This window comes from Vulpes vulpes, chromosome 8 (assembly GCF_048418805.1).
Source record: "Vulpes vulpes isolate BD-2025 chromosome 8, VulVul3, whole genome shotgun sequence".
NCBI lineage: Eukaryota > Metazoa > Chordata > Mammalia > Carnivora > Canidae > Vulpes > Vulpes vulpes.
This window is the reverse complement of record NC_132787.1, coordinates 28,289,900-28,315,585: the sequence shown is the minus strand read 5'-3', so window position 1 is coordinate 28,315,585 and position 25,686 is coordinate 28,289,900. Positions and strand designations below refer to the sequence as shown.

Below are 25,686 nucleotides of genomic sequence, written 5' to 3'. Positions count from 1 at the left end.
CATAGAGTCAGCTGGGGATTCTCTCCCTCTACCCCTCCCCCAATTCACGTGTGTGTGTGTGTGTGTGTGTGTGTGCACTCTCTCTCCCTCTCTCCCAAATAAATAAATCTTTGAAAAGTAATGATTTAAAAAGTAACAATGTTTCCTACACTGTATTATATGAATTTAATGCTGTATGCTATAAAAATTTTATAATGACTCATTCATCAGTATATATGCTAGGCTACCATGAAGCAACTATATTGATTATACTAGGCTATCATAAAGCAATCATATTGCTGCATTTTTGTTACCAATGTATGAATCATTGTATCTATAAATAAATATGAATTTGTTTTTCACATTATCTTTTATCTATTGTTAGTAATATGTATAACATCTACAGTGTTTTGTATTACATGAGACAATATTTAATGTAGGTTCTGACAGAGGCTTCCTTCATTTTTTTTTAAGATTTTATTTATTTATTCATGAGAGACACACACACAGAGAGAGAGAGAGAGAGAGGCAGAGACACAGGTAGAGGGAGAAGCAGGCTCCATGCAGGGAGCCCGACGTGGGACTTGATCCCAGGACTCCAGGATCACACCCTGGGCTGAAGGCAGCACTAAACCGCTGAGCCACCCAGGCTGCCTGAGGCTTCATTTTTTTAACCAAACTACCTAAACTTTTTACATAAATAAGTACAGTACAGTACTGTTAATGTACTTTCTTTTTCTTATGGTTTTCTTGATAACAATATGTATTAATTGGCCATTTACATTATTCGCAAGGCTTCCAGCTAACAGTAGGCTATTAGTAGATATTTTGGGGGAATCAAAACTTAAATATGGATTTCTGACTGCCGGAGAGGTCAGTGTCCCTAGCGATTGCATTATTCAAGGGCCAACTGTAGATGTATGAATAAATGAGTTCATTTAAGTCAATACCTCCCACAAATAAAAATAAATAATAGTTTCAGATATTCATATATAAGAAGCTTAGGCAGTCTAATGAGAAGTAAGGCTTCTATTGGATTATTTGTGTATAAGGAAATGTTAATTGTTTATGTAAAAAGGCACCTAGGGACTTCTGGAGATTGATGTTTTCATCAAACACCTCATATCTTCCCTTAGGCGAAAATAATACCTGGGCTAATAATAATAATAATAATAATTGTAATGCATTTACCTCAACACCCAATTCCTAATTAGACATAATATAAATTTTACATGTATACATAATTTTATACATATATATTTATATATAAAATTGGTTGTGGGGATGCCTACACTGTGTGACGCTAGCCACAACTGCTGGGTGGCTCAGCAGTTGAGTGTCTGCCCTTGGCTGAGGGCATGATCCCAGAATTCTGGGATCAAGTCCCACATCGGGCTTCCTGCATGGAGTCTGCTTCTCCCTCTGCCTGTCTGGCTCTCTCTGTGTTTCTCTTGAATAAATAAATAAAATCTTAAAAAATAAAATAAAACTGATTGTGATCTTCTCTATATTCATATAGAAAATTGAGCTGAGAAAGTTCAAGTTTATGTCTAGCTAAAATATGAGTGTCTCTGCCTGTGTGATATATATAATTGGCTCAGCAGATGAAGAAAGATGGGAAGTTTTCTCAGGAACCAGGTAGACATTCCTTCCATCTTAGAGAGTACAGATGGTTTGGCTTGATTAGACTTTGACATGTCTTATGTTGAAACAATCTTTATCTTCTATGACGTTTATATATTTTTTAAAAACTGGTAAATTTTCAATGCCTACGATTTGCTATCTGATATAAAATCATTTTTCTTCAACTTTGTAGTAAATTTCTCTCATCCATTTTCTCATGTCTCCCCTGCAGATACACTAATTCAGCAATATAGCCAGGACTTTTGGAATCAAGAACAGACATCTTCAGACATTTTCTTTGTTCTTTTGTAAAATAAGTATTTTTGTTCCCATTCTGAATACAGGGGCTATTTGGATGATACCTGCACTTTTGTAAATTTAGAAAATGGAAGTAGCTGGCAAGGGCTGCCCTTTCTCTGATAGGTGCCTAAATTCTGTCTGTACTTTCTCCTGAGGGCAGATGAGTAATTAACCCTCAATAAAAAAAATTGATCTCTGAAAAGTTGAATTGAATGGAAGGTTATAAGCACTTGCTTAAACTAAGTTCATTATAAACATCTTTTAAATATCCCATTTGAATTTAACTGAACATACCAACAAAGAATAGAGGACTGTTTTTGTGCCATCAGCTATACTTCCAGCCTCTAATTTTCCAATCAATTTAGGAAGCAGCTTCCAGTTTGCATATTGTATTGATTTTATATTGCTACCATAACAAATGATTACACACTTAGTGCTTAAAACAAAACAATTTATCATACAACTCTGTAGGTCAGAAATACAACATTGAACTCACTGTACTAAAATCAAAGTGTTAGAAGGGCTGTGTCTCTTTCTGGAGGCTTTTAGGGGAAAATCTGTTTCCTTGTCCTTTTTAGCTTCTAAAGGTTGTTCAAATTCTTTGGTTTATGGGTCCTTTTTTCTGTCTTCAAAGCCAGCAAAAGCAGGTTGAGTCTTTCTCAAATCACATCACTCTGACCTTCTCTTCTGTTCCCTCTTCCACTTTTAGAGATTCTTGTGATTATGCTGAGCCCACCCAGGTAACCCTCTTTTAAGGTCAGCTAATTAGGAAACCTAATCCATCTGCAACCTTTAATTCTTCTTTTCCAAATAACCTAACATATTCACGGGTTTCATGTATTAAGACATGGAACTGTAGGGGCGGGAAGAGCATTGCTGTGCCTCTTACACATTGTTTTTTGTTTTGTTTTGTTTTGTGTTTTAGTTCTGAAGAGTCTTATTTAAATCAGGAACAGAGAGCTATGTCCTCTCAATTATGCTGTAATTGCTTCTAATCTGTATGTACAGTTCTGCTTCAAAGTCAAGGTATATGACTTTCAATTATTTTATTCATTACTTCGTAATGCAGAGTGTACACATTTGCCAGCTGGTACTAAATAATGTTTCTATTTGTTTATAAACTAAGAAATGATTTACCTTCTAGACTGTGATGGTAAGGATAGGATTTAAAATTACTAGACATTCCTTAAAATCACTAAATTTAATATTGAAAAAAGTGAATCTGGAAGAAGTTTTGTTTTTATTACATTTTCAATATAGATAAGTATTTCTCATTCTCCTTTATCTCATGATAATAAGATTTTCCGAAAAGCCTCTAACCCATTTCAAGTTTTAGTACTGTGAGAAATGCTTGAAAAAATATTGTTATTAATAAAAATTTGAAAGTTTTCAGCTCTTTTCCGTAGAGATAGTTTGAATTGAGTTAATGCTGTGTTGCAGTGCCTAAATTCAGGCTTGCTCCAGATATGATATTAGTATGATATAATCATCTATATGCCTCTCTTTAATCTTTGCTCAAAACAAATCTGTAAGCACAAACTTGTAGACTATGGGTAAGTTGATTCACTTTTCTGTGTTTCAGCTTTCTCATTTGTTAAGTGGCAATAATAATATCACAAGTTAAGGTAATACATGTATATAGAGCAGTAGCACAGAGTTGCTCTTAAAAATATTAGGTATCATTATTATTATGAACAAAAGCAAATGGTACAGCCTAAAGGAATCTTTAACTTCAGGATCAGACTACTGATCTTTAAAGACCTCCTTTAATGGATCTACAAAATTAAAAAATAATTTTAAAAAACCAATCAGTTCTTTCAAGCCACAAAAAAATTATAAAATCATTTTTTATGTTAAAGAAAAAAATATTTTTTTCACTTTTTAAAATTTTTAATTGTTTTTTTTAATCATTTTTTTCATTATGATAAGTATACTCCTTAATTTCCAACCTCTATTTCCCCCAACTTCCCACCAACCTCTCCTCTGGCAACCATTAGTTTGTTCTCTATAGTTAAGAATCTGTTTCTTGGTTTGTCTTTTTTCTTTTGCTTGTTTTGTTTAACTTCCACATATGAGTGAAATCATGTGGTATTTGTCTTTCTCTGCCTCATTTTGCTTAGCATTATATTCCCTCGTTCTATCCATGTTGTTACAAATAGCAAGATTTCACTTTTTATGGCTTAGTACTCCACTGTACATATATGAAAAGGTGATATATATATATGTAATATAAAACTCATATAAAATATATGAGTTGAGTGTCCCCAACTGATGGACACTTGGGCTGCACTCATAGTTTAGGTATTGTATATAATGGTACAATAAATGGGGGATAGATGCATCCCTATGAATGGGGGATGCATCTATCCCTTTGAATTTATGTTTTCATATTTTGGGGGTAAATACCCGGTAGTTCAATTGCTGGATCATAGAATAGTTCTATATTTACCTTCTGAGGAATTTCCATACTGTTTTCCACAGAGCTGCGCCAGTTCAGACTCCCACCAACACTGCAAGAGGATTTTTTTTTTCTCCACATCTTCGTCAATACTTGTTTTTTGCAGTTTTGACTGCATTCTGACAGGAATGAGATGATATCTCATTGTAGTTTTGATTTGCATTTCCTTGGTAATGAGTGATGTTATTAATAATAGACGAGTGTCTGGATCTAGATGTCTGTCTGGATCTAAACATCTGGATGTCTTCTTTAGAGAAATGTTTTTTCATGCCTTCTACCCATTTTTTTAATTGAATTATTTGTTTTTAGGCTGTTAACTTGTATCAGTTCTTTATATGTTTTTGATACTAACCCTTTATTAGATATGTCATTTGCAAATATCTTCTCCCATTCTGTAGGTTGCCTTTTAGTTTTGTTTGTCCCCTTCACTGTACAAATTTTTTTTGACACTGTCCCAATAATTTATTTTTTGCTTTTGTTTCCTTTGCCTCAGGAGACTTATCTAGAAAAATGTTGCTATATCTGATGTCACAGGGTTTACTGCCTATGTTCTTTTCAAGGATTTTTATTGTTTCACATTTAGGTGTCTAATCCATTTTGAATTTATTTCTGAGTATGGTAAAAGAATGGGCTCCAGTTTCCACAACACCATGTGTTGAAGAGACTGTCTTTTTCCCACTGAATATTTATTCCTCCTTTGTCATAGATTACCTGACCATGTAACTGTGAGGTTTATTTCTGGGTTTGTTCTTCTATTCCATTGATCTATGTGTCTATTTTTATGTCAGTACCATACTCTTTTAATTATTACCACTTTGTAACATAACAACATCTGGGATTTTGATACCTTCAGCTTTTTCTTTTTCAAGATTGTTTTGGCTATTCAAGGTCTTTTGTGGTTCCATATAAATTTTAAGATTTTTTTGTAGTTCTGTGAAAAATTCTGTTGATATTTTGATAGGAATTACATTAAATGTGTAGATTGCTTGGATAGTATAAACATTTTAACAATATTTGTTCTTTCAACCCATGAGCATGGAACATCTTTCCATTTCTTTGGAAATGGACATCTTTCCATCATCTAGAATTTCATTCATTGGTGTTTTATAGTTTTTAGAGTACTGGTCTTTAATCTAATTAAGTCAATTCATAGGTATTCTGTTGGTTTTAGTGCAATTGTAAGTGGGATTGTTTTCTTGATTTCACTTTTTGCTGCTTCATCTTTAGTGTATAGAAATACAACAGATTTCTGCACATTGACTTTGTATCCTGTGACTTTACTGAATTCATGCATCAGTTCTAGTAGTTTTTTGGTGGAGTCTTTAGGGTTTTCTATATACAGTATCATGTAATCTACAAAGAGTGAGGGTTTTACCTTTTTCTTACCATTTGGGATGCTTTTTTTTTATGTTGTCTAATTGCTGTACCTAGAACTTCTACTACTATGTTGAATAAAAATGTTGAGAGTGGACATCCTTATCTTGTTCCTGACCTTTGGGGAAAGCTCTCAGTTTCTCCTCATTGAGTATGCTGTTGGCTGTGGGTATTTCATATAAGGTCTTTATCATGTTGAGGTATGTTACCTTCAGATCTACTCTGCAGAAGTTTTTTTTTTTTATCATGAATGCCTGTTGTACTTTATCAAATGTTTTTTCTGCATCTACTGAAATGACCATATGGTTTTTATTCTTTATGTTATTGATGTGACATATCATGTTGATTGTTTTATGAATAATGAACCAGCCTTGTATTCTGGGAATAAATCCCACTGGATAATGGTGTATGGTTTTTTAATGTATTGTCAAAATCAGTTTGCTAATATTTTGTTAAGGATATTTGCATCTATATTCTTAAGAGGTATTGGCCTGTAGTTCTCTTAAAAAAAAAGATTATTTGAGAGAGAGAGAGAGAGAGAGAGAATAGGAGCAGGGGAGGGATGGAGCAAGGGGAAAAGAGAATCCTCAGGCAGACTCCTCGCTGAGCATACAGCCTATTGCAGGGCACAATCCCAGGACCCTAAGATCATGACCTGAGCTGAAACTGAGACAGACACTTAACAGACTGAGCCACCCAGGCACCCCTATAGTTCTCTTTGTTGTTGTTGTTGTCCTTATCTGGTTTTGGTATCAGGTTGTCTTTATCTGGTTTTGGTATCAGGGTGATACTAGCTTCATAGAGGGAATATAGAAGTTTTCCTTCCTCTTGTTATTTTTTGGAATAGCTTGAGAATAGATATTAACTCTTTGAATGTTTAGTAGAATTTGCTGTGAAGCCATCTGGTCCTGGATTTTTGTTCTTTTTTTTTTTTTTTTTTTTGATTACTGATTCAATTTCATTTCTGGTAATTGGTCTGCTAAGTTTTCTATTTCTTCCTGCTTTAGTTTTGGTAGGTTATATGTTTCCAGGGCTTTATCCATTTCTTCTAATTTGCCCAATTTGTTGGCACATAGGTTTTCAGAACTTTCTGTTACAACTGTTTGTGTTTCTATAGGGTTATTATTTCTCCTCTTTCATTAGTGATTTTGTTTATCTGCATTCTCTCTCTCTCTTTCTTTTGATAAGTCATGCTGGAGGTTTATCAATTTTGTTGATCTTTACAAAGAACTAGCTCTTGGTTTCATTGATTTATATTACTGTTGTGTTTTCTTAGTTTATATATCACTTCTTTCTGGTCTAATCTGTCTTGTTTCCTTCCTTTCCTAGGTTTGGGTTTTATTTATCACCTTATTAAAATCACCTGAATATAGCCACCTTTACCATATTTAAGCTAAAACAGAGCAAGCTGGGCTAAGAGCAGGTTGGGCTAAGAAAAACTGCAACAGGATATTAACTCTAGTTGTCAGAATTAAAGTCACACCTGCTGACAAATCCTGAATTTCATGACAGAGTCAGATGAAAGAGTCTCGGTTTGTTTTGTTTAATATTTATTTATTTATTTGAGAGACAGCATGAGCAGGAGGGATGAGAGGGAGAGAGAATCCCGAGCAGGCTGTAAGCCCAGCAGGGAGTCCAATGTGGGCCTCAATCTCATGATTCTGAGATCACGACCTGAGCCCAAACCAAGAGTTCTACATTAATTGACTGTGCCATCATGGTGCCCTGAGTTTCATTTGTTTTAATGAACTACAGTATTTACTATTAACATGAAGATTTTTAAAATAGCAATTCCTGAAAAAAAGATGGTTGTCTAGATGTGACCTATGAATTAGAACAATTTGGAATAACATTTTATAGATTAATGTTTTTGGTTAAAACTTCATTCTATACACTTCTTATTTACATCTCTTGAAATTATTTTCCAAATCTATCAGTTCAATCTTTGACTGCATTGAACTGAAATTTTTTGACAAATTTATTAGTTCAATTTCTTGAGTAAAGCAGAATAATCAATCTAATTCATTTATTTCTTGGGCTATTATGAGTTTTAAGTAAACCTTAGTGCCAGTAGAATAAAAAATCAATTGCCATCACACAACATGGATATTCATATTCTAGTGCAGCCTGGTGGCTCAGCGGTTAAGTGCTGCCTTCAGCCCAGGGCATGATCCTGGAGACCATGTTGAGTGCCACATCAGGCTCCCTGCATGGAGCCTGCTTCTCTCTCTGCCTGTGTCTCTGCCTCTCTTATTCTCTCTCTGTGTCTCTCATGAATGGATAAATAAAATCTTTAAAAAAAGATATTCATATTCTATAGTGCACCACTATCATAATTATCCTTTTTGTACTCTTTAATACACAAACATATAATTGTTAAGGGAATTAATAAATTCACAAAAGTGACATAAATACTTTTCAATTTCATTTTCTTATAACTCAATTAGAAATTTTTAACTTATTAAATTATCTGTTCAACAAATACAAATGTGTAACTACTCTGAGTAAAGCAAAATACTAGGTACTGAGCTATAAGTGAGAAAGGTTAACATGGTCTAATGATCTAATGGGAAAGAGAAATCTTACATATGTAACACGTATACATGTATATATACAGATGTTATTCTGAGGCAATAGGAAAACCACTGAAAAGGTATATCCAGAGGAGATACTTGTTTAGTCTCTTTATATTATATATATCATTTTAATATTAAAAAAATGGATTATAGGACCCAAAAATGGGTGCAGAAAATGTAGAAACAGTTTCAGAGACACCACCACATTCTAGGTGTGTGTTGAAGATAAAAGCTTAAGACTTAAGATTGTGGCAGTGGTAGACAAGAAAAGAAAGATTTTTCTACAGGAACTGGTAATTTATTTGATATAGAATAAAGATGAGGGAAGATTCAAAGATGAAACTCTGGCTTATGGTCTGAGCAACTGAGTCATTTTTCTGTACCAGACAACACTAGAACAGGAGCAGGTTCTTGGGTGAACAATGATACAAGTTTTGGACCTTCTCTTGGAGGTTTAAAAAATCTACAAGTGGAGACATCAAGAAGGTAATAGCAAGAATAGTCTAGTTGGAGTCATTAACACATAAATGGTATTTTAAACCACAAGAAGTATGAAATAACTTACAAGGAGAGAATAATTGAGAAGTAAAGAAGCTCTGACAAGGGTGAGGTGGAAAATGAGTAATAGGCAAAGGAGTCTCTGAGACTCTAAACAAAGAAGGACTCAGAGGGTATAGTATCATAGGGAGCCAAAATAAAAAAGCAAAAAAATTTAAATGATAAGTATGGTGAATGGAGTCAAGTACTGCAGAGAGAGAAAGTAAACTAGAAACTGATGAATGTCAACTGAATTTACTGACATGCTCATTGGTGAACCTAATGAAAGTCACTTTGGAGAAGTAATGAAAGAAGTTTGCAATTGTTGAAAGAGTTTTGGGAAGGGAAAGAGAGGGTCTAGCCAACCTGCAAGACAATTGGTCATAAAAGGAAAAAAGAGTTGAGACTTACTATGTTTAGGAATGGAGTAATTGCTGATCAAGAAGAGGCTGTTTAGCTAACAAGAGACTTTAATACTAGCATACTTATAAATGATTGAATATAGAGGGAGATAATAATGCTATAGGCAAATGGATCTTCAGTAGGAAAAGGAGTTCAAAGGGTAATATTAACTTCGGACTGATTCATGAAATTCTTGTCATAATTCAAGGGGACTTATTTTTCTCTTTTAGGAGTTTCACAAATCTTAAGTCAATACTCCCCCAACAGACTTTAATGTTGTGAGCCCTGATGGAGTTTTATATTATTCAAGAGTCATTTCTTTTGTTAAGGATAGCTGCAAAAACAACTGTTTATATTTATTCATATATTTGTTTCTTGCAAGTTCTTTTATTTCTAATTAATCAAAGAATTTTTTGTTTCTTTTTATGCTTTTTCTAGGAAAATTCCTATCCTCTTTTATAATATCATCAAGTAGATATCTGGAGAAGAATCAATCCTCTCTTACATAAAATAAAAATGGCCTATTGTTGGAAAACAGATCTAAATACCAGTGAATCACATCAAGAGCAGCATGAGCACCAAGAATTTCACTCTGTAAATCAGTTCCTTTCTCCTAACCAAGTCAGTCTGGGTTTTGATCAACTAGTAGATGAGATTAGTAATAAAGTTCCACTCTATCAGACTGACATTGAAGAAAACACTATTTTTGTACCCAGTGCACCAACCTGGGATTCAAGAAGGCATTCGTTAGATGAAACACACCAAATATCATTGAATGAATTAACTGCTAAAAGTTCAGAACTCTCCTGTCATCGAATTAGGAAAACACCAGTAATTGGTTTTAGGAGCTCTGTGCTACAAAATCCTGAAAACACGAACAAAGGAAGCTCTTGGGGAAACCCTATAGGAAAATATCAAGGTGCTGATGATTACAGATTCAGTATTTTAGCTTCATCATCCACTAGTTTGCATGAAATTAATTCACAGAGAGAATTAGAAAATGAAAATCCTAACTACCACATAGGATTTGAAAGTAGCATCCCTTCTATGTATCCATCTTTCTCAACTGATTTCATGCCAAAAGAAGAGAATGAAAGAAGTAGAAATATGAACACTGTGCAACATTCCCTGATGCTTTTTGAAGGTTCTTTTTTACCCAGAGCCAGGGAAAGCACATGGCCAAAGAATATAGAGGTATGTATCATGTATGTTGACCTAAAAAAAAAAAAAATGAATCTGAAAGAATCACTCAATAATGTATTGGATTAATTTGGTAATCAGGTTAACTCATCTTAAATAAGAAAATGTATTAATATTATTTTTGAAAAAATAATTTATTATTTATAAATTCTATGTTCTTAAATTAATGACTTTTTTTCTGAAGAAGAAAAATTAAAATTTTAATCATTTTTAAAGTTCCAGTTTGGTCAAAACTAAATAAAATGTTATAGTCTTTACATTTTATTGGATAAAAACGTCATAATCGGAAGCTCTGATAAAAGAACTTTTGGTTCTTATTGTGTTATTATGCACGTACAGAAACACACATACATCTCATTAGATCTATATTTTGAGTCATACTGTCATAAATTAAAACTATGTCATTATGGTAGGAAAAATGTCCTTTTGCCCAGAGCTCCTAAATTATACTTTTGGCAGGCATCTTCTATTGGGATCATTCCAAGAGTAGGAAATTAAGCAATCATTGTGCAATTTACCCTAATGGTTTCATCAGTAGTTTTCCAACCAATTTAGTCACCATAGAGTTTCTTGTATAATATTTGAATATTTCTTTGCTTACACTGAGTCTAGACGCAAGTGAAACTGGAAGTACGCAGTTTTAAAAAAACATTATTGCAGCTATAATTTACAGGGTGAAGCAAAAGGATTCCTCATTTATTCAAGAACTATCATATTCTTAAAATATACATGATATACTAGGTATAATGAATGCAAAGAAAAGACATGATACTTGATTTCAGAAATAGCATATTGCTCAAATTAACTTGTCAACAAATAATGGCAACAGAGTAAAATAACAGATAGAATGAGTCCACAAGAGAAGAAATACCTAACTCTGTCTGAGGCATATGCAGAGGAGGTAGCAAGTCAACTGATATGAATTAAAAGAATGAATTTTAGGACGTCTATTTCTGATCAGAGCAGAATAACTAGTATTAACGTCTCCTGATTTCAGGCACTGAACACAAGGCAGTAAAGGACAGATTCCTTGAGAGAGGGGAAACACCAGAGTGTTGCATGATCATCCTTGGTTCTGGTTGGGGATACTTTCTGCTAGTAGAGCAGAATAGTAAAGCCCAAATGAGCAGCAGCATTATCACTAAGCTTGAGAAGGCAGAGCCTGCAGTTCCATGACAGAGTGCAGTTCCAGCTGCTCAATGGGTGGGAGTCAAAAATCTGCATGAGATTTACTATAGATTTTTGGTCAAGTGATGGTATTCACCACACACAAATGTAAGTTATGTAGCGCTGAAGTTCTAACCTAGAAAGACACTGAGTGGGTATTTCAGGCATTCAACTGAGATTACCCAAAGCTATCTCTTAAGAATATAAAACAAATACTTTATAATGAATGGGCAGCTACTACCAAAATAGATGTATCCTAACAAAAAATAAAACAAAGGCTGAGGAGACCAAGGTATCTTACCTGCCTGCCAGAGAAAAATTGTACACTTTTTAAAAAAGACAACACAGTTTGCAACATGTCATCTACAATCCTTTACATATAAGAAGAAGCAAGGAATTTTGACCCATAATCAAGAAAATAACCCAGTCAAAACAAACAGATTCTGACATAGTCCAGATGTTGAAATTAACAGATAGAGACTTTAAGGTGGTTACTAAAAGAATGTTGACGTAGAGAGAAAGTAAAATATGGAGATAATGAGTAGACCAATGAAGAATCTCAGGAGGAAGTTAGAAACTACAAAGAAAACAAAGACTATGGAAATTCTAGCACTGAAAATATAATATCTGAAATGAAAAATCATTGGGTGTACTTAAAAACAGAAGATGACAGGGAGGAAGATAATAAACTTGAAAGAAAAATAAGAAAAATTATTCAAACTAAAGAGGAGAAAATAAAAAGATTATATAAAAATGAGCAAGGACTTAGAAACTTATGGGGAAAGGAGCCTTATATGGACAATTCTTGAATGCTAGCCGAAAAGGAGAAGAAAACTAGGGAGGAAAACTAACTTGAAGAAATAATGGTCTATTTCTCAAATTTGCTATAAAATGTCAAATTACAGATCCAAAGAAGTTCAACAAGTCCCAAACAATAAATACAAAGACAACCACATGTAGACAAATTATACTCAAACATCTGTGAACAAAAGGTAAACAGAAAATCATAAAAGACAGCAGTGAGGGAAAACTGATTTCACACAGTGGAATAACAATCTGAATTAAAGCAAATTTCTATCAGAAGAAAGGAGCCAGACAACAATGGGATGACATTTTAAAAGACACATACCTATATCTATGTAACATATAGATATATCTATCTATAGACCCATTACACACCTATATATCTCTCTATATACTTTTGTATCCATTAAGTATACACTTCAAAACTCAAAATGAAATAAAGATATCATATAAACAAATATATATATATATATATATTTTTTTTTTTTTTTAAAGATTTTATTTATTTAGTCATGAGAAACAGAGAGGAGAGAGAGACAGAGACACAGGCAGAGGGAGAAGCAGGCTCCATGCAGGGAGGATCCGGGTCTCCAGGATCACACCCTGGGCTGAAGGCGGCGCTAAACCGCTGAGCCACCCGGGGCTGCCCCATATAAACAAATATTGACAGAAATTAGTTAGCTAACATGTACACAGAAATACTAAAGTAAATGCTTTGGATGCAAGGAAAATGATACCAGATGGTATCTAGAAATGAATGAAGAGCAGTTCAAGTGGTGAATATATTAGTAAACAGCTTTTTTTCTTAAAAGTTTATTATCTTCCTCCCTGTCATCTTCTATTTGTTTTTAAGAACACCCAGTGATTTTTCATTTCAGGTATTATATTTTCAGTATTAGAAAGCTGTTTAAAGCAAAACAACAGCATTTTATTGAGAGTTATTTTACCTCTCAATCGATAGATAAAAAATATATAACAACAATACCATAAAGGAGGGAAGGGGTAAATGTTATGTGCTACTGTGAATTCTTACATTGTAAATGCAGTGGTAGAGTATTAACTCTAAGTACACTGTGATAGGTTTAAGGATGCATATTGTCATTTCTAAGCTAGTACAGCCACTAGAAAAATAATACTGAGAAGAAAAACTAAAAATCCAACAGAGAAATTAAATGAAATAGAAAAAAAATCAAATAAGCAAAACAAAACAAAACAAAAGGCAGGGAAGGAAAAATAGAAGAATAAAATAGAAACAAATAGAAACAAAAATGAGTATGGCAGTCTTACATCCAACAATATCAATAAATACACTCAATATAAATAGACTATCCATTCCAAATAAAAGGGAGAAATTGACAAACTAGATAAAAAAGAAAGATTAAACTACTATCTACAAGAGACAAACTTTAGAAAGGCACAAATAAGTTGAAAGTAGAATTAAAAGATTTAGCATTCAGTCAGGAAGCAAAAAGTCAATTCTTAGTACCAGAAAAAGTGCAGAAGGCAGAGTATTATTATCATCATTATTTCATAATGACAATAGGATCAATCAGGAAGACACAATAAACTCAAATTTGCTATGTACCCTAATAATAGATTCAATATATACAAAGCAAAAATTACTTCTTTTAATAAACCTACTTTCTGATTGAGCCATTTATGGATTTATTCACAAGAAATAAAACATAGGTCCATATAAATACTTATATATGAAAATTAATAGTTTTCTTTAAAAAATATGAACCCAAATACTCATCAACAGGAAGATGGATAAATAAATCATGAAATATTCATCAATAGTAAAAATTGGCAATAAAAAATGAACCATTGATGTGTGACCTCACAGATAAGTTTTAAAATATATATATCATTTAAGTGAATGAAACCAGAAAGAAAAAGGCACATATAGTTAATCTATGATGTTATAAATCTGAATAACATGGTTACCAAATGCATGTACAGTTTGAGAGAAGGAAGTATGGGGGCATTTTCTAAAATAATGGAAATGTTCTATATTTTTATTGTGATATTGGTAGCACGGTTGTCAACATTCCTCAAACTTAAATTATGTATTTAAGGTTCATAAATTTTTCTATAGACATTACTTCACTTAAAAAATCCAAATAAAAACAATGAATTGAAGGGATACAGGATGAGATGCTCCAAATTGTGACACTTTAGCATAAAGATTGTTTCAGGTTTCCAGCAGATGCAGGAAAAATTCTGCTTCCCCAATAACTGCTTTAATTTACATTGGAAAGGGATAGACCAATGAAATTGAATATAAATTCCAGAAATAAACATAATTACCAACGAAAATACAGTATATGAAAAAGGTAGTACCACAAATCAGTAAAGCAAGGATAATATATCAATTGGATGGACATTAAATTTTAAAAAGAGAAAAATTAAATAAATGCTATTCCACACTCAAGTGGTCTGCTTGAGATTCTCTCTCTCTCTCTCTCTCCCCCTCTGCCCCACACCTTAGCACCTCCCCACTTAAAATAAATAAAATATTTAAAATTATTTAAAACTAAAAAACTTACAAAACATAATATTAAAAGTACTACAAACAATATGAATTGGAACTCATTTATATAACATGACTTACAGTGTTAATATTGCTATAGATAGTAAACAAGGGCAACCAGTTTTGGCTCTGATGTTATATTCTGGTTCACTTGAATCTTCTGGTCTAGTGAAGTGCTTCTGGAATTTTCTAATGATGGACCCTTCATGGTTTTTCCTCAAGATGGTCTTTCTAAGACCTTGCTACCTCCAGTTGTAGTAAGAATGAGCAGAAACTATTTATTCTTGTTCCATTAAACTCTTAGAAAAAAGTATATATACATTTTCCACATTTATAGGTAAGTTTATCCTTTATTTGTTGATACTTTTCTGACTCTGAAATCAGTTAGAAGCTTCTTAGCTCCAGTAAGAAGTGTAAATGTACTTAACTTTTAGATTGGGGAAAACTGTACAGTTTATGTCATGGTTAATAATTGTTAGTATAGTTATTAATTAATTTTTATACTTTATATTTAAAACTAGGTCTACTTAGTATGCTGAAAGCAGAATGCAAAATTGCATTTTTCAGTGAGATCTCATTTGTAAAATGCATATGCCTTCAGAAAAGAGATTTAAACAACTGCATCAGAAATGTTCATTTCTGTACAATAAAAGTCCATTTTGTGAAATTTTGTGAAATAAAAAAAAAGAAAGAAAGAAAGGAGAGCCTGCAACAGGAAGAGCGCTAACGATAGGGACTCCCCTTTCTTAAGGAACAAGCTTTGTTTTTCCAACATCTTCTTTTACCTTCTTGCTAAGGACTTTCCTCCCTTTTGTATCCTAGGGCCCCTATCAGCTCCTTTTAGCTCAAATAGGCTTCATGTTGCCTCATTGTCTTTGGAATCTCCTCTCTGTGTGGTTTCCCCATACATATGCCTGTGAAATTTGATTTTCTCCTGTTATTCTGTCTTGTGTCAATCTAAGTTCAGCTAGCAGGACCATAGTGCAGAGGAAGGGTTTCCTTCCCAACAGAATCTTTAAAATAAAATAAAAATGGTAGACTTGTATTAATGTTTTCTCCACATCAAACTATCTTAATTTAACACTTTTTATTTTAAGCTGACAGGTTGTTCTTCTCAGCTAGTTGAAGTACCTCAAGGTACTAATAAGGATCTGGCCTCCTTCTGCAACAAAGTGAAAAAGTGAGTGTTGCTATTTCATTAAACTTTGAAATTTCTGTACCATCATAAATATGTCTATTTTAATTTAACATCACTGAACTGATTAATTTTGAATATAAAATGTTAAACTTTTTATAATTGTTTAACATAGTGAAAAATATAAATTTATGACAAATTAGTTCATTAACTTCTGGTATTGTTTTTGTTGTTTTTAATCAAATAATTGTATTCTCTTGAGAATTCAGTTAAAGCTAAATGTTTCATAGTTTCAGACTTGCCCTTGCTATTTATTGATTGTTTAGTTTGCAATGGATTAGTTTCTCATTTAGCACATAATTGACTGACTTATCTGGTTCTGTCCTAAATTAGCATAGATTTATCCTTCTTACCTAGAATATACTACTTAAATGATGAGAGTGCCTTCTTAAAAGTTCAATCTTACCTTGAATGAACTGACAAAAAAATGAGCAAATGCATGGGTATTTGTCCAATGAAAAACAAATTTGTTCACTAGGGGATACTACAAAAACACTGATGCCCTTTCTGCTCGTTTTAAATGAACTTATGATATAATTATAGATGCCTTTTTTTAAGACCAATTTCTCATTCACAGTTAAAATTTATATAACATAATTTCTTCTATTGCTAAGGTTCTTGAAAGTTTTGAAAAATTAGTGCATTTATATTTCATTCTCTTGATTTTTATCTACTTATAACTGTTTTTAAAATAATATACATATAAATGAACTATAACTCATTTATCAGCTATAGCAGTTTACTACTAAACGATCATTTGTTATTAAAAACAGGAATCATTTATTTAGTCATTAATTTAAAGGCTATTTGAATGCCTAATAACTAGCTCATGTGTGAGAGATACTCAAAAGGAACAAACAAAAAAAGCAAGGTCTCTGCCCTAAAAAACTTGTAACCGCATTGGAAGAATTAAAAGGCACACAGAGGAACAAAACAAAATGAGTAGCTCAAATCCATGAATATATTTAATATTTAATTAATGTCTCACTCTTGTTCACAGAAAAAAATTTAAATGTCTCTTTGGATTCCTAAATTAGGATTTTTAAAGATATCAATATTGATTCTTTTAAGAATAAACTACTCACTGTCACAAACTGACAAGGAACTGACACTTTAAATAAGATGTGATCATTTCTACCCTCTGAGCATGAAAAATAGCTCTTTTAATATCACAAGATATTACACAGTATAAATCCATTGACAAAACCCTTATTACTAGTCCTTCCCATCACTTCTTTTTTTTTTTATAATACTTTTTTTAAAATTTTTTATTTATTTATGATAGTCACAGAGAGAGAGAGAGAGAGAGGCAGAGACACAGGCAGAGGGAGAAGCAGGCTCCATGCACCGGGAGCCCGACGTGGGATTTGATCCCGGGTCTCCAGGATCGCGCCCTGGGCCAAAGGCAGGCGCTAAACCGCTGCGCCACCCAGGGATCCCCCCATCACTTCTTTTTTTAAACATAATATTCTTAGCTGAAATCTTGTGGATGCAATAGTGACACAAATATTTTATGCGATGGTTTTTCAGTAACTCATAGTGCATTTTCTGAATTCTTAAATGTAATTTCTCTCAATGGTTCCTTTCAAAAAACCATGAGAACTAAAACAGACAACCAAACAATAACAAACTTTATAGTAGTGAAAGGAAGATATAGGTTATATTCACACACACTTATCTTGGTTTTCAATAATATTTTCTGATTTATATATATATATATAATGATTAAATTTATAGATGCATAATTATTTTGTACACAAACACACTATTCATTCAACAACAACTATTTCTGAGGATCTACTCTGTACTAGGCACCCAAGGTTCTTAATAATTCAAGAGAAGACCAAATTGAGTTTGAAAGCCAAGTTTCATAAGAGAGTCACAATAGGATGGATTTATGTATCCAATTTCATCTGTTTTTTGGTCTAATATTTAAATAACCATACCTTAAAAAGTTATTGATATTCCTGTCATACACCTTTTAAAGGCTAATTTGTTGGATTTGGTTTCTTGTTGTGACATATTTTTAAGTCACATCTTTCAAAAAATGTTTCATATTTTTGTAAAAAAATACGATTGCAGAGCATATGAAAATGTTTGGCCATAATAGATACTTAGCAAAGTTTTAGGAGAAAATAAGTCATTAATTTGCATTTTAAATTTAATTCCCCCAAACAGTAGAAGTTTAACTCATGTATGCATGAAGTAGCATCCTATCATATGGTGACTGCTAAATCATAAAGCTCCTCAATCAGCAATGGAGTCTAGGCCTTTATCATAGGTATAACAAAGGAAAGTGGCCTATCTCTTTAACCTGAACCATGGGTTCTCAAACTAGTGTTGGAGCAGCAGCTGTAATGACTTACTTGGGAAACTAATGTTAGTAAGGAAAATGTGAAGATTCCTTACATTTATGTGAGGATTTATGTGAGATTTATGGAATCATCAAGTATGAGGATGGGGACTCAGAAAAGGTGATTCTGATGCATTCTAGCCCTGAATTTTTTCATTTGTCAGACCTCTCAAGGAGGGGATGTTTCTGCGCAGTTTAAGAGCAGACATGGAGATTAAACTGCTTCACTGAGCCTGGCACTACTTTAATGCTGCACAAATAAAATAAATGCCCAGGATGTAATTCATATTGGTAGAATACATAGAATGCATAGCATACATTCTATACACAGAATGTATAACTTTCTCTGAGAATAGCACTACAAAATTTAGATGCCTACATAACAGCATCAACAACAACAAAAAACCCCATGATTTCATATTCATCATCAAAGGCATTTTAATCAACTAAGTTGAAAATAATCTTATGTTATATTCCAACGAGGGCAATAATACGGATCAGCAAGGATTTAGCTATAACAATATATAATGATAATTATATCACATAAGTATATGCTTACTTTCTACAAAAATCTTTTACATGCCTTTTCACTTTTAATCCTTGCAATAAACTATTGAAGCAGATATAAATATCCTCATTTGTACAAACCAAAGAAACTGGTCAAACAACTTGCCTCTGACCATAAAACTACTACATAGAAGAGTCAGGATTCAAGCTCAAAGCTTCTGGCTCCAAGGAAAAACTATTTGCAATTCTCTGACTCATTTGCACAATAAGGAATTGTTCAGTGTGTACAAATGACTTCTGGGCTAAATTATTTAATAAAATCCAGATATTTGTGTAAAATCCAAAAGTTTACAGTTAAGAATGGTATTTACCAATTGGACACAAGGTAATTTATTTACGAAATCCTTACATCAAAATGACTGACTTCCAGCTTGAGAAAGTTAGGGTAAACCAAAGGGAGGTTTTCAGGCTTCAAAAGCAATGAAGGAAGTAATCATTGTTCAAAGTGAATTTTCACGTGTAATGAATGACAATATATTCTTAATTGCTTCAAATGAAATGCTCATGGAAATCTAAAGAATGGTCCTTTACAGTAGTTTTGGTATAATTGTAATCTTTACCAATCTGGCCTACCAGCACTGTACCACAAATCAGCAGATGATTGTTTTCATATTTTAAATCTATAGCAAAACTGTGCCTTACTTTCTTATAATTTTCTCCTAAGTATTTTTTCCATGTATTTTTCAGAATAAGAGAAATGTATCATGCAGCTGACATTAATTCTAATTCAGGGAAGATCTGGAGCACTACTACAGCATTTCCGTATCAGCTTTTTTCTAATACTAAGTTTAATATAAATATTTGTATTGATAACTCAACGCAACTACTTCATTTTATGCCAAATGGTAAGCAACCTTGCAAATAAGTATAAAAATCTACATAAAGCTGGTATAGGCTGCACAGCCTTGAGTCCACAGACTGAAAACATTAAAAGAAGCATTATTAAACACTAGTATTTTGCCCTGTATTTTGCCCTGAAGTGGAGTTAAGAGGAAAACAGCTGGAAACCTTTTGTTAACTTTTGTTTAGCTATTGTTTTTAAGAACTCCCTTCACAAAGCTCACCCCAGGACACTTTACTTTCTTTTCATAAAATAGTTGATGGCAAGTATAACAAGTTTTTAGCATATTAAAACCAAAAGGTATATTTCAAAAAGATTATAAATAAAGCATATGAATGAATGAATGAATATGAATGAATATATATGAAAATGTCAATGCTACCCATCAGAAACTATGTCATTCAAATGTGAATAAATTATCACATAAAATAGGCATCAATACATAGTCTTCATTCCTATTATACAAACTATACAAGAATTAAGCATGATGAGCAGATAGATCTATTGAATCAGTCTCTGGAAATGGATAGAACCAGAATCAGATATTTATCAATTCATCAGATGATTTCTTATTTTTCTAAAGTTTTAGAATCTATTTAAAGTTGTTTTATATTATATTTCACTTATATTGTCAACTATTTTGCAAAACAAAAATAGTTCTTCAAACATTAGTTGCTACTAAATGAGTTTCTACATATAAACTGTTATTTATTGACAAATAATGATCCAAAAACATCTTTTCGTCTATTGTTATTAATATAATTATTATTTTGCTTTTTTCTGTCTACTCAAGATTCTGAGTTACTGCAGATGGCTACAAACATAACAATGTTATGTTGGAATATTTAGTTAGGACCATCTGGTTTGAAACTAACAAAAACCAACTCCTGCTGCCTTAAGAAGAAAGGAAACATTCTTAAAGAATATAGAGATTTCTTACAGAATTTAAGAGTAAGAATTCAGCAGATTCTGGAATGTACTAAAGGCACAGATGAATAAGCAGTCCAAAATTCCTGTATGCATCTCACCTCATATCTTTTAGATTAACTGCTTCTCAGGTTTCCCTTGATTTCTACTGACTCATTTCCCTTGGTTTTCCAGAACACATGGAAAGTCAAGCTCTCAAGCTTAAATAATATTTGGCCAGCTACCTAAAGAAAATTCAATCTTTCTATTAGATCTAATTCCAAATTTCTAAAAACAGGATTCTTATTGCCCACCCAAAATCAGTGGTGTTGAACCCTCAGCCAAACAACCAATCACAATCTGTAATGTTGGCCTCACTTGCAGGAGACCAGGGAATGACTGTGAACTAGGGAAATCACTTCTCTTTTCCAGTTTACAGTATTTAATTTCCAACATCTTTCTCTCTTTTTCTCTCTCTCTCTCTCTCTCTCTCTCTCTCTCTCTCCCTCTCAGGATGTTCTTTTGTTGAATGTGGCAAGTTGGGGGCCATTTTTGACGTTTATGAGAAGTTTCAGGAAAGTGATTAGGTCATTGTGTCTAGTGTTAGAAATGTATAGTATTAAAGAGGATGTCTGCTCTCAAAGATATTAAAAATGTTTATAAAAAGGGGAAAAGGAGGAGGAGGGAGTGAAGTATTGGGGAAGAAGGAGGAAGAAGTGAAGGAGAAAGGACACATCCATGAAAACACAGAGCAGCAAATGCCACTATTGGGAGGAAAACTTCCTACCCGCCCCCCCCCCCCCCCCCGCCCAAATATATTTGAAGGGGGTGGGAGCAGTGGCTGTGACTTAGCTGGCAATAGACACTAACAGGAGAAAAGTTATTTACACATGCATGCAGGGGTTACTTGCTGAATACCCAGAGGCAAAGTTTTATATACCAGTTTAAGTTGTATATGTGTGTGTGTGCAGGGTGTCAGTTGAAGCTTCAATAAGAAAGTAGGAAAAAAAATAAGAAAGTAGGAACTGTGTGTGTGTGTGTGTGTGTGTGTGTGTGTATTTATGGTAGTGGATGGGCAATCTGTCTTCTTCCTGGAATTTCCAAGAAATTCCCCCAGAAGGTTAATGGAAGCTATATTTTAGGGAGTCCTTGTTTTAGTCAGACAAAGAAAGATCAGATAAGATTTCAAATATTTTTACTTTGAAATACTGTTTATGCCAAAACTGTGATCCTTTCACCACTTCATATAAGTGTTCTACTGGTAAATACAGATGTGCTATAAAGAATAAAATAGTGGGGGGATCCCTTGGTGGCTCAGCAGTTTGGCGCCTGCCTTTGGCCCAGGGCGTGGTCCCGGAGTCTCAGGATCGAGTCCCACATCAGGCTCCTTGCATGGAGCCTGCTTCTCCCTCTGCCTGTGTCTCTGCCTCTCTCTGTGTGTCTCTCATGAATAAATAAATAAATCTTTAAAAAAAGAAGAATAAAATAGTGTATATGAAGAGAATATCAAAAATGACTTCAATAAAAGATAGACGCTATTGCTAGAAACTAGGGGAATAATGAAATCTAGATAAATAAAGAGGAAATGGATGAGAAAAAGGCATTTTCATCCAAAGAGAACAGTTTCCCCAAGAGTGACGAAATGGAATCATTCTAGAGAGGTAGGTATTCTGAGCAAAGAATTGTTTCATAATCTTTAGCTATCACTTAATGAAGATGATTTCTGTGTCCTTATTTCCAAGTACAAAGTTGCTCCAGGGTGTCTTTACTTTCAGGTTTAGATGATGTATAGTTAGAACTGTAGGAGAGGCCATTTGTGACCTGAAAAGTGTCCGAAGTAGAAGTCAGTTTGCAAAGATTAAAGAGTGATTGAGAACGGGTTGCAGAAGTTACCTACTTCTCACAGAACTTTGGCAGTAATAGGAAGGTTAAAAAAACTATCTTAATAGAATGAAATGGATGAAGGGAGATTTTATTGGAAGATGAAACAGAAACAAAAATTTTAAGAAAAAAAGCATTTTTATAGCAGAGTACTGAATATATAAAAGAGAGGAGAGGGGATTCAACTGATGGAAATGGAACCTAGTGTAGGAAAAAATCAGAGATTAAGAAGATATAGTAAAGAGCAATGATACTTATATCTTAAAAGATGGGTAAAGAAGTAAAGGATGATGTGCAAAAAAAACTAGATTTAATTAACAGGGTAGTTAAAGAATCCCAAATGGATATTTTCCTCTTCAATATGGTAGGCAATATGGTCAACAGATTGAGAAGGACTGCATAAAGTGGAAGAGTATAAGAAATGGAGAAAAGTATTGTTATTAGCTGACAAATTGAAGGTACAAGTATAAAATTTACTTAAAAGAAGCCATGGGAAATAAGTCAATCGGAGAAGAACAAACATTATATGGTCTCATTCATTTGGGGAATATAAAAAATAGTGAAAGGGAATCAAGGGGAAAGGAGAAAAAATGAGTGGGAAATATCAGAAAGGGAGACAGAACATGAAAGACTCCTAATTCTGGGAAACGAACTAGGGGTGGTGGAAGGGGAGGTGGGGGGGTGACTGGGTAACGGGCACTGAGGTGGGCACTTGATGGAATGAGCACTGGGTGTTATTCTATATGTTGGCAAATTGAACACCAATAAAAAATAAATTTATAAAAAAAAATAAAAATAAATGGACTTAGACCCTAGAAAAAAAAGAAGCAGCAGCAGCCATGGGGAGCCTGGGCTCAGTCAGTTAAACATCTGAACTTTGGCTCAGGTCATGATCCCAGGGTTCTGGGATCGAGGCCTGCATCAGGCTCCCTGCTCCATGGGGACCCTGCTTCTTCCTCTCTCTCTCCCTGCCACTCCCCCTTCTTGAGCATGTGCACTCTCTCTGTCAAATAAATAGACAAAATCTTAAAAAAAAAAAAAAAAGAAGAATCCATAGTACTTGTTGGCTTACAATATGGATGAGAAGTTTAACTTACACAGACACTTAATGGCTGACTTCAAGGAGGAAGATGATAATTTCAGGTTTAGATATGCCTAATTTAATTTGAATTAATAATGAAATATTCAAAGAGTAATATAAAACAAATAGTAGGAGATAATTAAACTGAAGCACAGAAGAGAAGTAATAGTAGAAATTGGATTATGGAGTCTATCATATAGAACGGAAAGGTGATTGTAGTAAAATAATGAATTCATGCATGCCCCATATAGCACAGCGGATGTAGCCTGGAAATGGGAGAGCCAAATTAATTAAAATGAACTTGTGTCTCTGGAGATACTTTCGGCCATCATATGCTAGTAATGTCAAAGCTCTTAGACTCATGATTTTTTCTCTGGTAATATTTTCTTCTAGCTTCACTCATACCATTTCAATCATTATTCCCAAGCAACAGTGTGTTTAATATATTCTCTCCCGTGTCACAGCATTTCCACAATCCCTAATTTCATGATGATCTTTACCATTTGTTTCTCTGACCATTTCTTAGAAAATATCTTGATCTACCATAAATCCAGATTTTTAAATCCAGCATTATTCTCTCCCCACCCTCTTTTTGTGGCAGGCCTAGCGTATTAATTGCACACATTTTGTTAGGCAGTTTGTGTCCAAAACCCTTTTCTCCAAACAAAAAGGTGTGGAAAAAAAAGAAGCTACAGCAAAGTAAACACATAATTGCAAACTAAACACAACTCAGATGAATACAATTGAGTGTTTGCAGTATGCTGTTCAAATTCTCACTGGTTAGGGGTCATTGGTACTGTCTGTTTACAGTTGCTTCATTGATTGAGATTGTGAGATCAGATCCAAACACTTAATAGAGGCCAGAACCACACTGACTTGTTTCAGTAATATTTGTCTACAAAATATTTTCCCAATTATAAATGACAAGTAGTACAGGGCTCATTTATTACCATAAATTATATATATATATATATATATATATATATATATATATATATATATATATATATATATTCTCCATGCTATGTTAAGATCTTAGTGAGGTGATTATGGAATGTGAAGACAGAGGACTTTACCTTATAGTACGATTACATTTTTAACTCTAGAGAAGGTAGAGAAAAATGGAAACTTGAGTGATTCCTATGTGGGAAAGGAAGAACAATAAGCTGTGGAGATTTAGAATCATTGGAATCACAGGCTTTGGAATCTGACAGATTTAGGTTAGACTCTTGGCTTGCCACTTACCATTCACAGCATTTCCTAAGTCTCTAGGAGTAACCACAAGAATACTTCTTTTAAAAAGGATTTTATTTATTTATTTGAGAGAAAGAGAGAAAGAACAAGGAGGGGAAGGGCAGAGGGAGAAGCAGACTCCTACTGAGCACAGAGCCCAATGTAGGGTGCCTGATCTTAGGATCCAAGAGATCACAACCTGAGCTGAAGTCAGACCCTTAACCAACAGAGCTATGCAGGTGCCCCCACATTAGAATACTTTTTATGCAGAGCCACAATGTATTAAGGTTTTAACATGAGGAATACAATACCTAGCTAGCTCTGTCAATAATATGAAGACATACTGATTAAAGAAAATGCAATTGTTTTTCAAAAGTATCTTCAAATTTAACCAGACTAATATATGAGATGCATCTCATTTTAATTCCTCTTGATGGAGCTAGACAGTTACAATAGCTATAATGTATATATCTTTTTTTGTGCTCAAAACCTTTTCCTCAGCCAATATATGATAAGCTCTTATTAACTTTTTATTATTCATCTTTGTTTTTAGCTAATTACCTTGTCAAAGACCTAATTGCAGAGATTCTACATTTTTGTACAAATGACCAGTTATTCCCCAAAGACCATCTTCTAAGTGTATGTGGCTATGAAGAATTTTTACAGAAGTAAGTAT

The 25,686-nt window shown here is 33.5% G+C and overlaps 1 protein-coding gene across 5 annotated transcripts in view; it reads left to right on the top strand.

The window, feature by feature from the left end:
• PIK3C2G (phosphatidylinositol-4-phosphate 3-kinase catalytic subunit type 2 gamma) overlaps positions 1-25,686 on the top strand; it is a 364,684-nt gene that overhangs the window by 24,941 nt on the left and 314,057 nt on the right. For 4 of the 5 annotated variants that reach the window (XM_072765938.1, XM_072765941.1, XM_072765940.1 and 1 more), the window contains exons 2-5: positions 9,688-10,443; positions 16,051-16,133; positions 19,756-19,913; positions 25,564-25,678. In XM_072765938.1, coding sequence (XP_072622039.1) covers positions 9,766-10,443; positions 16,051-16,133; positions 19,756-19,913; positions 25,564-25,678 — 1,034 coding nt within the window. In that variant the 5' untranslated portion in view covers positions 9,688-9,765. Of the gene's footprint in view, positions 1-2,822; positions 2,929-9,687; positions 10,444-16,050; positions 16,134-19,755; positions 19,914-25,563; positions 25,679-25,686 lie in introns of those variants that run through there. The other variant, XM_072765939.1, reaches the window with a different exon arrangement.